General features: G+C 40.4%; 1 protein-coding gene across 6 annotated transcripts in view; it reads right to left on the bottom strand.

The window, feature by feature from the left end:
• Positions 1–1,527: 1,527 nt before the first annotated feature.
• mylk4a (myosin light chain kinase family, member 4a) overlaps positions 1,528–16,860 on the bottom strand; it is a 34,571-nt gene continuing 19,238 nt past the window's right edge. For 4 of the 6 annotated variants that reach the window (XM_080777332.1, XM_080777333.1, XM_080777329.1 and 1 more), the window contains 12 exons: positions 16,394–16,486; positions 15,652–15,902; positions 15,073–15,178; positions 12,221–12,314; positions 11,506–11,615; positions 10,793–10,934; positions 9,996–10,066; positions 9,632–9,760; positions 7,020–7,172; positions 5,888–5,966; positions 5,625–5,682; positions 1,528–4,314 (listed from right to left, as the gene is read on the bottom strand). In XM_080777332.1, the coding sequence (XP_080633458.1) occupies positions 5,626–5,682; positions 5,888–5,966; positions 7,020–7,172; positions 9,632–9,760; positions 9,996–10,066; positions 10,793–10,934; positions 11,506–11,615; positions 12,221–12,314; positions 15,073–15,178; positions 15,652–15,902; positions 16,394–16,486 (1,285 nt within the window). In that variant the 3' untranslated portion in view covers positions 1,528–4,314; position 5,625. The remainder of the gene's footprint in view (positions 4,315–5,624; positions 5,683–5,887; positions 5,967–7,019; positions 7,173–9,631; positions 9,761–9,995; positions 10,067–10,792; positions 10,935–11,505; positions 11,616–12,220; positions 12,315–15,072; positions 15,179–15,651; positions 15,903–16,393; positions 16,487–16,860) is intronic. The other 2 variants (XR_013964981.1, XM_080777330.1) reach the window with 2 other exon arrangements.

The raw sequence follows: 16,860 nt of genomic DNA, 5'->3' as shown, positions 1-16,860 counted from the left end.
TTGCTCTCAATTAGGCTCCTGGAATCATCTGCTCTTTCATCTACTGCAAGAAATGTTTTCAAGCCAACAGCCAACAAAACAAAAACAAAAAATGTATATGTAATATGTGCTATTTTTAAAAAATAGTACTGGGAAAAGTATAATATTACAGTAATATATTACAAGTAAATATAGAAACACTGGTGGGGGCAACACATGGCACTGGTCACGAGGACGTCCCATACTAACATATGTGGATGTACTCAAGAAAGATGCAGGAGCGCAATTAAAGCACCAACGAGCTGGCCGGATGTATGGAGAACCGGGATGACTGGAAGAGACGATGGAAGGCTCGTCTGAGGCCAACCTATAGAGAGAGAGTGTGGGCAGTGGGTAGTTTGTCTTTTTTGGAGACAGGCTGAATAGAAAATGGACAACATGTTTGCTATGACATGTCAGAGACTACTGAACGCTGGTGAAGATTGTTGCACATCCATTAGAAGAAGAGTGCTTATTTTGGGTCCTCTGAGACCTATATACATTACAGACGGGAGGGTATTCTGTGGGCATTTTGGTTGATTTTCCACTAACATTTGGCTTTGTGAGACCAAAGTTAAATCTTTAACTGGTTGTACGCACAGTGTAATTTTACTGTCGTTTAATGCTGCCCAGCATTTTAAACTTGTGACTATAGCCAAGAATACCCATGAAATATGTAAAAGTGCCACAATTTTTCCAGTTTTTCATGTGTCTATGAGGTGGCAGTACTTCATTAGACACCCTGGAGTTGTTTTTATGTGCAATGGTGTATTAACTTTGTATTTAGGGTTTCTTCCTGGAGGCTGAACCCTTGTCAGTCAAACGGGCCAATGAAATAAATAATAATATAGTGACATCACACTATCAGCCCCTCCCCTAATCATACAACTACAGCTGTGGGTGCGGCCCATCACCACCCTCCACCCACCAGGCAAACCAGGCATACTTAATGAACTGGTGGGCGTGCCCACATAAAAACAACATTTTAACAAATACTATACACTTTTTTGAAAAAATTATACCTCCTTATATAACAATAAGACCTGATGGGAGAATGCTCTGCCCATGGGCAAAGCAAAGTTTAAGGCTAATCCACACCAACCAACATGGGAGAGACTGGTCACTGCAGGTCACTTCTTTAGCCCATTTTATTTTTAAATAGCAAAACATTTACAAGCTCACAATGCATAGCAATGCGAAGCCTTGTAAGCTGTATATCATCAATTTTAGCTGTTTTTTAATTTATTTATTTTATTTTTTGCGACTGTCTGGAAATTACTGCCTATAATAAAATCGGGACACCGGGTTGAAGGTCATTAAGGAAGTTAATGACCAACACTAGATTTACATTTCTGTTTTATGAAATTACATGAAATGTGAAGATTGGATTTCTTGGATGTTGTAAATGACATTTGGTTTCCTTTGTTGTGACCAAGTGGTATATATGTCCCAAAATACATTGTCTACCTGAATTGAACATTACAAATTTCAAGAAACTTACACTGAGGAGATAATTATATATTCAGTGGTTTTTAATGCTACACACTTCAAAAATACTGTGTGAATCATGTTCACTCATGATTATACTGGTTATGTTCTAATCTATATAGTACAGCTGCTAGCTGCGAGTTAAAAAAAAAGAAAATCACACATGAATGTAGTCCAAACAATAGATGTTCAGAGACCTGTGGAACACGGAGAAGAAGGGAAAAAAAAGATGACTGAAATCTAGGCAACAATTATAACCTTCAGTTATATCCCACCTTCACAGAAGGCAGATTAAAACATAGATTAGCCTATGTAAAGTGAAGAATCTACATCTAGATTAACAAATATACACGACCATTTGGCAGGACAAATCTAGCAATTTACATGTGATGTTTTGGCTTAAAATAAAACGTTGACCTACAGCAGGTATATATGCAGACATTTACTTTTTTTTTGTCTTCCAAGCAAAGCAGTACAATCACTGATAAGACTTTAAAATATTATTTTTTTCCCCATACACATGGACATGGTAGAATGAAAAAACAAAAACAACACAAAAACAGAATACACACCTTTACAACATCACATTTCTAGCTTGGTGTATTTGTCTGTAATTAAATAAATAACTATAAAGTGCACATACTAAAGCATATTATGTAAATTAACCACATCCAATCCATTAAATCCATAAACAACCTTTCCTATAAAGATGTTCTGAACGCTAACTTATCTTTGTTTCACCACTTAACACAACATAATCACATGGGCTTTAAAATATGTATTATATATCACAACCTATATACAACTCTTATCAAAAAAACAAAGATAAATCACAAAGGCAGTCAAGCTGAAAGAGACCAATACACAAAAAATAACTGATCTCCAAGCTCAATATCGCAGAGATTTTAATTCATCGTGAAATTGTACGCCATTCTATACTTACTGGACCTGAGTTGGCTCTGTACTCGGACTGGTTTTCTTTCCCGTCTACACTGCCCAAATCTCTTTGCCAAAAATAGAATTTCTGCAAGCTTTCTTTGTTTGTAGTTCTGCAATTTCTGGCTAATGTTCTTCCCAGAATGTGGATGCTGGGTGCCGTGCCCAGTTAACAAAACGAAAATGTCCATATCACCCCATCACTGAAGCTCACAACCCATCGCATTGTGATGCATTGTGAGCTTGTAGATCAGCTATTTTTGGTACACGACGCGTTGCACGAAATAAAAGCTACAGTAAGCTATGATGACTAAAACTATGACTAAATATATTGACAATTACATTTCAACAAATAAAATGTTAGGGAGGGACTAGTGGAGAAGAGACAACCAATGCTGAAAATTGCTTGCTGAAAATAGAAGATCTACAAGCTCACAACAGCGCTGTGAGCTTGTAGATCGGCTATTTTCAGCATGCACCCAAGAAAATCAGTCATTACGACACCAGCAAGGCCTGCCAAATACTTTTTAGTCGACTAAATCTACTGTAGATTTACTCAACTAAAATATGAAGATATTTAGGCGACTAAAACTAGACTAACATTTAAAACATTTCAGTCGACTAAAATATGACTAAAACGAAATGAAAATTCAAATCTTCAAGTCTTCAAAAGACTATAACTAAAACAAAATCAAAATTTGCTCAAATTAAAAGTGTAGAAATAAAGTACACATATACTGTATGTTAAAACACCAGTTGGAACACTGTGCTGCCTCATTCATCTTTTAAATAATCTTGTCACAAATATAAGGGCAACATAATTATCTTTTCCCAACAAATCATAATACATAATGACAGATTGAATCAAGTTTACAAAAGCAACATTCTGTATAGTATCTCTAGTGATAAAACTATCAAGTTACATATGCCCAATTAAACCCAATATTGTCCGAAACATGCTTTTGTCATTATAGCTCAAAGGTGCGGTAAGTGATGTATTGCTATTTTGGATTGTTTGTTCAAAAGATTGTTGTAGCTCTGTAGCTGTATATTTGAAAACCTGAATACTTTTTTGCTATTTTTTAATTGGAATCCTGAAAAGTAACCTTTTTATTGAATTTCAAATGCATTTAGTTATAGTTAACTTATATGAACTGTTAACATAACTACATTGGACACAAAAAGAAAATAACATTTTAATAGTCATTTAGTACTAGTCATTTAATACTACTCATGAAGTAATTAAAGCGGGTTTGGAATTGTAACAGCTGAAATCAATACTATATCAGTATTCTGATATTAACATGCAGGCCGCATTAAGTGAAGGTGGGGGCTGCATGTGGCCCCCGGCCTGCCATTTTCCCACCCCTATATAGATATAGAGTGTTTGTTCAATAACAGGGGTCTCCCAGGTCGGGATACCAATCCAAGCAGGAGAGAGAACTCATACTCATACATGATGACGCAAAGAGTTGAGCAGACAAAGAATTGGAACACTATACAGTACATTTTAAGTTGAAAAAAAAGGGGTACTCTAGTCTCTTCAACTCACCTGAAAATGTATTTTGTGTTTAGTAAAGAGCTGGACTGGAGTGACGGGGAGACCCCAGTTACTGAACAAACACTTACAATGATTACTATCAGGTGTTGATCCCCCATCATATCAATCATAGGGCAGGGGATAGATAAGTTGCTTTGTGTGTAACACAGTGAATCATATCATATTATAGGACAGGGAATATATACGTCGGGTGCAGTTGGGTCACATGGTGCACAGCAGGCAGCGCTCTGGTATAATCTACGTGTATAGCAGAGTTGGTCCAAGTGGTTAGGTTACAGCTACAGAGCCATCCATCCGCTCAGCGGGTCGCTCTGGAATGGACGGTGTAGATAGGAAAGAAGGAACGTTAATCTTCAGATACCTTTTGGCTTCGTCTCTCCCTTCTTCGTATACATTGATGTTATTTAGCTCTTGTTGATACTTTCCATTGGTCATATACATAAAATCTACAGACACACTTAACCCCTTTTACTTAAACTTTCAACATTATTCTAAAATAGATCTACAAGCTCACTGGGAGCTATTGTTTTTGCGTCACATTGATGTTTTTTGCCTGAGCAGCCTTGTAACCTTTCCTTCTGCTACACTGCACAAAGTTTGAAATGTGCTTCCCCCTTGTGGACAGTCGGTTGACATGACATCCTGATCTCTTCATGTCAAACACAGTGAAATGACAGTGAGGTTGGATGAGTGACTTGCATAAAGTGATGCTCAAACCTTTACATTCCAGGGACTATAGGATGTTGCATCGTCTTCATCTCTCCAGAATATATCCTGCATGTGGAGCCCTGTGAGGGCGTTGCTGTCACTTTGGGGCACATGTTTCGCCTATGCCTGAAGTTATTTATCTATTTTGGAAAGTGAAAACCCTATCAGATATCTTGGGAAGCGAGCTAGAGAGTGACCCAGTGATGGCTGTATCTGGGGTGCTGGGGAGAAAACAGTCCTCTCCCAGTAGAGGGCCCAACTCCACAGTAGTGAGGTTTGTAAACTCTCTTGGCCCGTGGGCAAGTGGTGGAAGAAAGTACTCACATTTTTTACATTTTAAAGTAAAAGTATTGATCTGCAATATAGAAGTACAACACGTCGCAGTGCGACACGTTGTGAGCTTGTGGATCTTGTGGAGTGTAAAAACAGTCATTACGACGGCATCAAGGCCCGCCAAAATAATTATCGACTAAATCAACTGTAGATTTAGTCGACTAAAATCTTATGATATTTAGTTGACTAAAACTAAAATAACACTAAAACTTTCCGGATGACTAAAATGTGACTAAAACTAAATAAACTATTCAAGAGACTATGACTAAAATCTAAATTTGCTGCCAAAAACAACACTGAGGCCAGTATAGGTATCCTCTTTCTGCTGTAGTGAAAGATGTCTCAACTACGGCTCTTTCCCTATATTGGGTATTTGGGTGGGGGTCCTGGGGATGGGGGTTGTTTTGTGTTTTTGTGAATCTGTACAAATGATCATTTTAATTTAGATCTTGTATACTATTATTTGTGTATCTTTGTGCGTTCTGTTCATTTAGTAGGCCTAATGCAAACACACATAATGTAATAAACATAAATGAAATTAACATAAATTTTAAATGCCATAATAACATGATACACCTACCTCAACTATCAGAGGAGGGGGGCACACATGAAGATCGCCGTGATCTGCACATTGTTCTCTGTTGGAGGGGGTACAGTAAAACAATAATGGACATGAACACATAAAACATGATAATCCTTACAAAGTTGCACTTTCTTTTATTTTTATGCACCGATATGGAAATTCTTGGACGATACAGATATTTAAAATAACACATTTAGGCGATAGACGATACTGATACTGGTATATACAGAAAGTAGTATAGTGGTAATCATGTACTGTACCCTTGTATACAGGCGGTGATGAAGGACTGGGTCTGAAAGCCAAGGGTGCCTCAAAGCCTCCGACGCCCCCATCCTCCAGCTGCAGATCAATATACAGTAACAACACATGTTATGTCATACTCCCCCGCTGTGTGTGTGTGTGTGTGTGTGTGTGTGTGTGTGTGTGTGTGTGTGTGTGTGTGACAGTTCTCGTTTTTGCAACTATGCCTAAACCTAACTCTAACCCTAAACCTAACCTCAGTAAAACTATGCTTAACCCTAACCTCAGTAAAACTACTGTATGCTTAACCTTAACCCTAACCTCAGTAAAACTACTGTATGCTTAACCTTAACCCTAACCTCAGTAAAACTATGCTTAAACCTAACCCTATATCCTCAGTAATACTACCCACGAGCCAATCAGACACATGGTAAGGGGGGTCTATCCTAGTCCTACAACGTTGGTGGGATTCATAATCACCCAAGCAGCATTTAAAAGCAAAATTGCCGCCGTGTGATCAAGGTCAATAACACTGTTGTTATTATTATTATTATTATTATCACATGATAATTCATCAGATTCAAAGGAAACAAACAGCAGATGGCGCTATTATTTCCTTTTTTTCCCTCCTTTTTTGCCGATGGCCCAGATTGTTATTGCATGAATGGTAAATGGCGCTTTACATAGATTGTGCATTACAGTCACCCACATACACCAATGGTGGAGGAAACCATGCAAGGCATCAACCTGCACATCTGGAGCAGATGTGGAGGTTGTTCTCCCCATGTCTGGGGAGAACATTCAGAGAAAACAGCCGACACATGATATGATGTGAGCTTGTAGATCGTCTATTTTCGCTTATTTTGATATTTGGGGCCCTATTTTCAACCATGCTATACCCCTTATCCCTAAACGTCTTTGCATTTGTTTGTTTTTAAATGGTTCAACTAAGCCGATCTACATCAGCACATTGCTAGCTTGTAGATTGGCTAATTTAACTATTCAAAAATAAAAAAGGCAAAGAAGTTTAAAGTGTAGTTTTGGGGTGGGGGGGACTAGGAAACGACACAGACCCCAGGTGGACTGGTGGTAATTGGGTAATTATCAAAACACAAAAAACAGGTGGAGAGACTGAAGGACAAGTAATCATACCATTTATTGGTGACGAGAAGCTTTCTGATGAAGTCCTTGGCCTCTTCGGAGGTCTCAATGAACTCCTCTTCCTCAAAGCTCCAGTTACACTTCAAGATGTTGTTCAACGTCTGAGTGTCGTCGTCGCCCAGGAAGGGACACAGACCACTTAGACTGTGAGGAAAGAGCAGGGGAGACATTAGCAGATGCATGTGTGTATACCGGCCGTACTGTGTGTGTGTGTGTGTGTGTGTGTGTGTGTGTTAAGGCTGTCCCCAAACATTCAAGGTTTGAATGTTCGCTCGTTAGGGTTGGCACTCAAATCTTAATTAATGCATTTGAACCATTCGTTTTTATTTTTTATTTTTTATTAACTCGAAAATATATCTCGGCGAGAATGTGATATATGTTAAAAAGTAAGTTTCTCGTGCATTCCTGTCAGAAGTTATGTCTATCTCCTTGTTGTGCTGTCCCAGGTGTCTCTCTCCAAAATCCCCTGTGCACATTAATTTGGTGATGGGCCTGCAGCCAATCAGCCAATCAGCAACAAACACACACACACACACACACACACACACACACACCAGCATGGCACAATTTGAGAAAAAGGTTAGTTCTCTCTCTCTCTCTCTCTCTCTCTCGCTGCGCTGTTGTGTGTGTGTGTGTGTGTGTGTGTGTGTGTGTGTGTGTGTGTGCACACGCGCATGTGCGTGTGTGTGTGTGTGTGTGTGTGTGTGTGTGTGTGTGTGTGTGTGTGTGACACTGATTTATTGAATATTCTGACTTTCAATTCAAATGTACATACATTTAGTTTTGATTGTATTGTTGCTTTTTGCCTTGGCAATGTAAATGTAACCCAGCCAACATGGCAACCCGCAAATGGCAACCCATGTCAACTGTCAATCAAGGCAGTATAAAGGTGACATCAGTTCCTACACTCCCCACTCCCACCTATGCAAGATGGCCGAAATGTTTGACAGCAGCATGGTCCTGTCCACTGTGACAACCTTTGGTTACTCTTCGGTGAGTCATATAGGCTTGGTGTCTTAACTTGGATCAACTGGTTAACTGTTTGTTTATTTTGAAAGCATTTGATTTATGATTTATGTTTGAACTTTTGGTTTAATAATTAATATTGATGTATTCTATTATAATATATATTATAAAATATGGGTTGTGGGGGCTGACAAGGCTATACAGCCACATGTGTTTCTAATGTGATGTAGGCCTACATAACACTAATGACACTTATCTTTTCTCTTCATGTAATTCCAGAATAGGAAGAGTCACTGCACCAGTGGTGTAGGAGGCAGCACCAAGCCCTGGACCCTGAGACGAGCCATGTCCGTGGGCCCCACAGCCCCACCAATTTAGGCTTCCGAGGACCCCCACCCTACCCTGGAGCCCATGTGAAGTGTCCCAGACCGATGCCCCCCGGGCCCCCCTCCCTGCACAAGACATTGAGGTAGGAACTGTACGCTATAGCTGCTGCTGGGAAGAGCTGCTTGCTGCACAGTGAGTACAAATCTAGTTTATTGTCCTTTGCTGTCGCTGGTGTGGTTCTGCAGGGTAGCCTACTGATGGTGTTGCTCTCGTTTGCGTTTGCGTTCCGGCTTCCTGCGGTTGCGTCGTGTGGGGCTGCCTGCTGTTGCACTCGTTTGCGTTGCGTCTTTTGCGTCGACTGCCACAATTTCGGCCGGTTCTGTCATTTCACCTAACTTGTGGACACTGCCTGTCATCTGCAGAAGAACGTGATGGTTCACGGTAACTGGGTAAGTATCTGTTTTTGTATTCTTTGCTGCTGGTAGGGTAGGGCTCCTACAAGGGTAGGTTTTTGCGTTGCGTCGCAAACAAAGCACTTTGGCACAGGCATGGAGCTCCTGGTTTACTGGGATGGGGTTCGATTCCCTGCTGCGCCCTATGCTGATTACATTTAATCTGTTAAACAGGCATCCTTTTGCACAATAGAGCGTCGCAGTCCCTCCCCCTTTCAAAACAACGAGTGGCCCAGGAAATTTTTCTCCATTTCATTTTCTCCATAGGCATTTCAAAACTTATTTATTTAAAGACCTTTAAGCGTCGTATACGAAGCCAACTCCTGTCGTGACAAATCATGACAACGCACACAATATTTTGGACCAAATGATTACAAAGAACACAACGTGTTGTAACCTGCCATTTTATCTACTTTCTAATTCTTTGTTTGGCCCGAAAAATTTTGTTTGTCATGATTGGTCCGAATGTTCACTCGAAAATTCCTGCCCAAGTTCGAGTCCTAAAATAAGGGCTAGGGTACAGCCTTAGTGTGAGTGTGTGTGTGTGTGTGTGTGTGTGTGTGTGTGTACTGTACATAGCAGGATTTTCTGTGATGTCATAATGAAACTGTGATTGCGTGTTTTTGCTCATATGTTTTTGCTTTTTTTTTTTGTTGCCTAAGCTTGTGCTTGGGTTGTTTTGTCCTGCAATGCAGAATTAGATTACATAGCATACACATCAGTTTGTGAGCTTAGCGGACCTGCCGCTTGAAAGAAATCTCAAAAGATATGTGATAAAATTGAAGCATTTTAACGACAATATTTTGTAGCACATTTTGAGGATACGCTTGAGAAGCCCCGTCTGTCTTCTGTACTTACAGCATGTAGGCGATGACTCCAAGGCTCCACATGTCGGTGTTGAAAGACACAAAGTCGTAGTTGATCACTTCAGGGGCCAGGAACTCTGGAGTGCCAAAGTTCACTTTTAACTTCTCCTTTGGTTTATATCTACGTATATAGAGGAATCGTGTGTCATTTCAGTCTACAAATACTCATCCTATAATCAACCCTATAATCACAAAACTTTGCAATATAAATGCTATATGTTTCTTATTTGAATGCTGTGTTTTGAAGCTCTGTTGTGGTATTATTACTTGTGACATCAACCGAGGTGAAGACAAATGCAACTTTGATCACATACTGTAGGTACAGTAGCAGAACTAATGTGGATTATGAAACTTACATTCTAGCAAGACCGAAGTCAATGATCTTGACCTTGTTTGTGGCCCTGCTCACACACAGAATGTTCTCAGGCTGAAATAGAAAACAAAACAAATGAAACACTTTAATGTGAAAATGTCTTTTAGAAATTCTGATCCTTTTCGTCCTATTCAGAGATCCCCTATTATATGATATATATATATATATATAATATTATGCACTTTTTGTCCTACGCACCTGTCACCAACCTTTTGAGGTGTGCATTAACCCTTTTTTATGTATTGATTTATTTTTAATCACAAAAAAACCCAACAATTCTTTTTAAAACAAATTCATTTTTTTTTTTAATAATTCTATTAAAAAATAAATCCATTAATGGGAAAAAGATATTATCAATAAATAGTGAAAATGCAGATCTATAAGCTTGTGAAAAGAGCTCTATTTACAAGCGAGACGCCGCAATGCGACGTGTTGTGAGCTTGTATAGATCGGCAATTTTCACAGGTTTTTGAGTGGTGCAACCACTCCAAGGAACAGCAATGTCCGTGTTCACCTATGTAACTGCCTATGTGTTGGTTAATGAGCACCAGTATGACTATGAGTACCAGTAGGGGCGCTGTTGTGCGAGAAACAGAGAGAGGGACTGTTGCCTGCTAATGAGAGAGAGAGGTGTGGGGGGGGGGGGTGGAGTTGCACCACTCAGTTCACACGGGTGTGATTTTTCTCCCATAGCTTGGGTCCTTGGGGAAGACATCACATTTCTCCTTTGGGTCTCGCGCGGGGGAAAAAAAACGTTGGGAACCTTTTGTTCTGCTGTACCTTCAGGTCCAGATGGAGGATGTACATCTTGTGCATGTGCTGCAGGCCCTCGCAGATCTGCCGGATGAACATCACCGTGTCCAGCTCCTTCAGGGTGTAGTTCTCATCGATGATCCGGTCAAACAGCTCTCCTCCGTCCACGCTGGAGTCACACACACACACACACACACACACACACACACACACACACACACACACACACACACACACACACACACACACACACACACACACACACACACACACACACACACACACACACACACACACACACACACACACACACACACACACACACACACACACACATTAAGACCTGGAACAAGCATCTGTGTCGCCTTACAGCTTTTAACCATTGTTGGAAACTTTAAGTTTAAGCTGTTGGAAAAATAGGCTAGCAGATCTACAAGCTAGATCTGTTATTTTTGAAAAAACGTGAAAATGTGGCGCACATTTTATATGAATATATAAATATATATTCTTTCACTGTGTTTTTAATGCGAATCTTTGCTTCTGGCGGTGTCCCTGGAAAAAAAAAGATGGGGTCGGCGGCCAAATACATTGGTCCTTGGCAAGAGCACCACTGATATAGAAACATAGGTTTTTCAGAAAACTGATTTAGAAGACATTTGTCGAATCATGTCAGAGTTAAGTACTTCTGTTATATGGCCTATTATGAATTCAGTTCACCCGTATCAAATGTAGGAACGTACTATTCAAGTACAAGGATGATATCGTTTCTTGACTCGTAGGCTGCGTAGAGTTGGATGAGGGACGCATGGTCCAGTTGGTTCATCACATTGATTTCATTCTTCACCACGTCCTAGCAAAGACAAACACACACGCACGGACGTTGGTATTACTATACTTTTTTCAATTTTTTAATTGACTTTTTATTTTTACTTTATTTGTCATTTTAGTACCAAAAATAGCCAATCTGCTCTTTTTGGTTAAGCAGTACTCCCTAACCCCTATAACAATGTTTTTATAGTTTTAAACCTATTAACAAATAATCACTTACCAGCCTTTAAAGGACCACCTTATGTGTCTCATAGGAGGGCTGTGGGCAGTTCAGAAACCCGTCCACCAGTGACATCATCATTAGGCAGATTTTTGTTTTAAACAATATATATATATTTAGATGTTTATTGTCGTGAGAACGATGGCTTCCATTATCACATTGCAACTTTTCAGTAATGGAAAACCTGCAGTTTCTATTAGCTTGGATTCCCCATCGATGGACGGGTTTCTGAACTGCCCACAGCCCTCCTATGAGACACAGACCGAGTAGAACATTACTTACTTACTGCTGAGAAGTGGTGAAGTGGTCATTTGTGAGTGAAAACAGAAAGGTCACTAGAATAGACTCCGGTAAAACCAAGTACAGGGTTGAAGTGGTTAAGTCGTACTACTATTATCGGTATATACCTTTTCTTTTAATGCCCTGGCTTTGAGGATTTTGGCTGCGAAGGTAAGTCCAGAGGAGTTCTCCACACATTTGTGCACCTGGCCAAAGCGACCCCTTGGAAAAACAAACAAAAAAGGATTAGTTCCCATGTCTTCAATTCCTGGGGTCTGAAGCGCACCTGTTGAGGGTGCGCTGTACCCTTTCAGTGGAACTGTAATCTCATGTAAAGGTCAAACTTTGCATTGCCAACTCTCACACCTACAAGTCACAAATCCTACGGTGTGGCACTCTTGGATAATCCACCAACAAAACACCATTGAAGTGTGATAGAAGCAGATTTTTAATCTGCCCGTCGATAAACCAATTATTTTCACACACAGACATTTTAGGAGTTGTATTGCTGGACATAATCAATATGTTTGTTAAATAAAAGTAGTATTCCCTCTCCTCTTTGAAGATTTTGGATTAACACGTAGCGATTAGCCACCAGCTGGCAGAAAGGATATGGTTTCACATACCCCACAGTCCACAAGTAAAAATAACTGTCGTGACTCTAAAGCTATGAACCAGATGAGAGATGGGAGGGGGATGTAATTAGGCTTTCAGAGTTATTGAGAAAGCCCTTCTGTCTTTGACCTACTGTCTGGTCAACCACCGCCTCTACGTTTGCATTGATTTCAATGAGTTTACTATCCTTAATATGCTGTACTGAAGTCTGGACACAACAGCAATTATTATTTATTAGACACCATAAAAAACAAGAAGGGGAAATAAACATTTAGCAGCACAAACATGTGTAGTTTCTGAATTACTTTATTCACAACATTGAGTCTATATTATGGAACACATTGATTGATTGATTGATTGAATGAATGAATACCGGTACTTTTGCAAAAAAAAAAAAAAAGATTTGAAACCTAAGAAAGCCTATTGCTCGTTTCCATTAGGGTCCTTTTTCCTTTTTGGGGTCCTTTTGTACTCAATTAATCCAAATCTGCTATTTTCGCTATTCATCCAAATCCGCTATTCATCATATAACCTTGAAGCTTAAGTGTAACCACTTAACACTCGCATGGCTGAAGTAAGGCCAGCTGACTTAAGTAAAGTAAGACACAAGTAAGTAAGACAAAAAAGCTGACTTAAGGTCAAAAAGCCCTTTTTTCCCTGCAATGTTATTGGCTACTGTTATTGGCTCTGGAAGCTACTCAACAACCAACTAGGCTGCGGTCAGAAACTGAAAACCAGGTTTTCAAATCGAGTGCCAACTACTTGAACATCTTCTTTACAAAGCACATTCAAACCTTCTACAGAAACCTAGGTGTTTGTAAAGACGATTTTAAACTAGTTATGGTAACAACTTATGAGGTACTTAAAAAACTGAGTGCCCTCCAACCCCACAAGGCCACTGGCCATGACAAAAATAGTCTATGAACAGGTTGAAAAGTAGGCCACAAATAAATGTATGTACGAGTTCCAATCTGGCTTTTGACACAGTGAACCACTCCATACTGGTTAACAAGCTAAAAGCAATTGGTTTTAGCACATCAGTGAGCTGGATGCAATCCTACCTGGAGGGGAGAGAACAGATGGTGGAGGTGAACAGAACACTGTCCCCCCCCCCCCCCCCCCCCTCCTCCCAGTGACATCAGCTTGTGACTGCAACTTGTTCCTGTTCGCAGATGACTCAGCACTGCTAGTCTCGGACAGGAACAAACTGCAGGTTGAAAAGGCCCTCAGCTCTGAACTCGGTAGAATCTGCACCTGGCTCACTGATAACAAACTATTTTTACACCTGGGAAAAACTGAATTCCATTCTCTTTGGATCAAATGGTAATCTCAGGAAGGCAGATGGCTTCTTGGTTAGAGTGGGTGACAATATTATCACACGAAAAGATGAAATGACCTACCTAGGTTCCATCCTGGAGGCTAATCTTTCCGGTGATGAAATGGCCACCAACGTAATAAAAAAAGTCAACCAAAGAACAAGATTCCTTTACATGATCTCTTCACTGGTCAACAAAAACACTTTGAAGACCCTAACAGGAGCCCTCGTACAAGGTTTCTTTAACTATGCATGCACCTCTTGGTACCACAGCACCTCAAAGGCCCTTAAAACAAACTGGTCAGGCTCCTACTTGGCCTCACCCCACGAACCCACCTCACCCCTGCCCACTTTGACAGGCTGAAATTACTTAGGGTTGACGACACAGTACAGCATCTTGCAATGGGTCTGGTCCACAAGATTCGATACACCACCAAGATACCCATGTACCTGTCTAAATACTTCCTTAATGTTAACGAAGTCCACAACCACAACACTAGAGGGAGTGCAACAAACCATGTGCAACCCAGATTCGGCACAAACGAGGGACTAAATTATTTTCGCTCCTATGCCACCAAAATGTGGAACGCCCTACCAACAGTCATTAAGACATGTGAATCCCTTGACTCCTTCCAAACCGCGCTCAAAGGGCACCTACAGACGGCTGCAATTCTAAACTGGCCCCCGAAAAATATTTTCAATCCCATAGCTGGAGCGGTGGGGCGTTACCATAGGAACGGGACCAATGTTAAACGCTGCGGTTGGACTCAACCATTATATATACAGAGTATACGTTGGGGTACGTATATATACAGACCTGGGATATGACGCCCCCTAGCGTCGGGGTACGTACTGTATATATACGGACATGGGAAAGAAATAATTAGAGTGAACGCTGATGGTGGCACAGGTTAACTTCATTTATGCCAACAGCCAGCCGCAATAAAAGAGCTAAATCCTACAAAGTAACAGTTTTGGACATAATGAGGTTTCCACCCGTCAGAAACGACATATTGCTAATATCTCTCTGGGCTGCAGGTGAGTACTTACCCTCCTATGATTTCTTGCCGATTGATGCTGTAAAAGTTGTTGATCTGGTTGGGCTTAGCCATCACAATCCGGTGAGTAAACGGAGCATCCGGGGGAAGGCTCTTGTCTGCATTGGGAATAGGAAAACAATAATGGCCCTAATGTAATCCGAATCTGGCTTTAAATGATCATGTTTGATGATTATTCCGCCTGCAGCCACTCCAGCTGTAATCCCTAATAATCCTCCTGGCGAGCCTCGACACAAGTATAGCCGGTATAAGAAATCATTTACAGTTCTGATGTCTTGGACACTGGTCTCACTTACTTCCTAGACTACAATTCCCATAATGCTTTGGTGCACTGCTCCTCCTTGTGGATAGGGGGAGGGCTGTCTTATACTGAGACAACATGTAGTCAGTAAGTGAGCCCATTTTCCATGACATCAGAGAGGCTCACTGCTAAAAATCTAAAATATCTAAAACCCACATATTACACACAGAAAGACCCACAGGAAAGTGTTCTAAATCTTCTAAACGTCATTAACATATCTTTTTTAGCAAAATCCCTTTAAAGTTTTCCACCAGTATGTTCAAAACTCACCAATGAAGTAAGTCTGCTCAGGTAGAACGTCGTCCTCCTCCTCCTTCTCCTTCTCCTCCTCCTCCTGCGCCTCCTTCCTCGCTTTCTCCACCCTTTCTCGTAGGTCTTTTAGCTGCAATTGTATTCCGTCCGCCGCGAAGATGCCCCAGCCCTCCTCTCCTTCTCCACCTCCCTCCTCCTTCCCCGCTTCTCTGTCCTCCTCCTCCTCCTCCTCGTCTTTGCTCGTCCTGTGGTCCTCCTCCACTCCTCCGCTGTGTTCCACACAAGGTTATTATAGGGTTAACGAAAACTAACCAAATAACCAAAACTGAAATTGAAAAAACATTGAACAAAAACGATAAACTAACTGAAACGGTATTGTGTGTTTACCAAAACTACTGTAAGTAAAACTAACTGAAATAATAGACAAAATGCCCTTTTTGTCAATTTATTTATAAGCTTAATCTGTAACTCAATATTATTATTTTTTGTTTATTTTTATTACACAATACTTGCTGTGGCCCTTTTCATATCCTGCACCTGACTTATTCATCAGGTGCAGGATTGAAAACTAAATCTAACACTAAAACTAATAAAAACTAAACTTAGACGTTGTCTAGCTGTTTTTTAACACTGTTTGCTAAGTGTTTGCTAGACTCTAGCAAACGCTTAGCAAACCCGCTCTAGAAACTAACTAAAACGAACTGAATTCGAAGAAGAAAAAATACGTCAAAACTAAACTATAATGAAAAGTCATTGTAACCTTGGTTCCACAGTCACGTGGCTCCCCTCTGCTACCTGGTCCTGCTCTGCCTCCGCAGGTGAGGAGGCACCTTTGTGGTCATCGCTGCTGGTACTACAAAGGAAGTACTAGTGTTGATTTTGACAGCTAATTTTAGTAATCTTTTGTAGTTTTAGTCACATTTTAGTCAACCGAAATATTTTAGTGTTAGTCTAGTTTTAGTCTGCTAAATATCATCATACACGATTTTAAATCAACTGGAGATTTAGTCGACTTTAACTGTATTTTGGCTAAAAATGACTGATTTCAAGAGTTGCATGCTGAAAATAGCCGATCTACAAGCTCACAGCGCGTCGCAGTGTTAATGCAACCAAGCATAAAATGCCTTGTCTTTTAGTTCTCTCTTCTCCACAAGTTCGTCCCTAACATTCTAGTATTTATTTGTTGACGAAATTGTCAATATATTTAGTCATAGTTTTAGTCATAAT

This window comes from Protomyctophum bolini (assembly GCF_963924005.1).
Source record: "Protomyctophum bolini genome assembly, chromosome: 12".
NCBI lineage: Eukaryota > Metazoa > Chordata > Actinopteri > Myctophiformes > Myctophidae > Protomyctophum > Protomyctophum bolini.
This window is presented reverse-complemented; position numbering and strand designations above follow the sequence as displayed.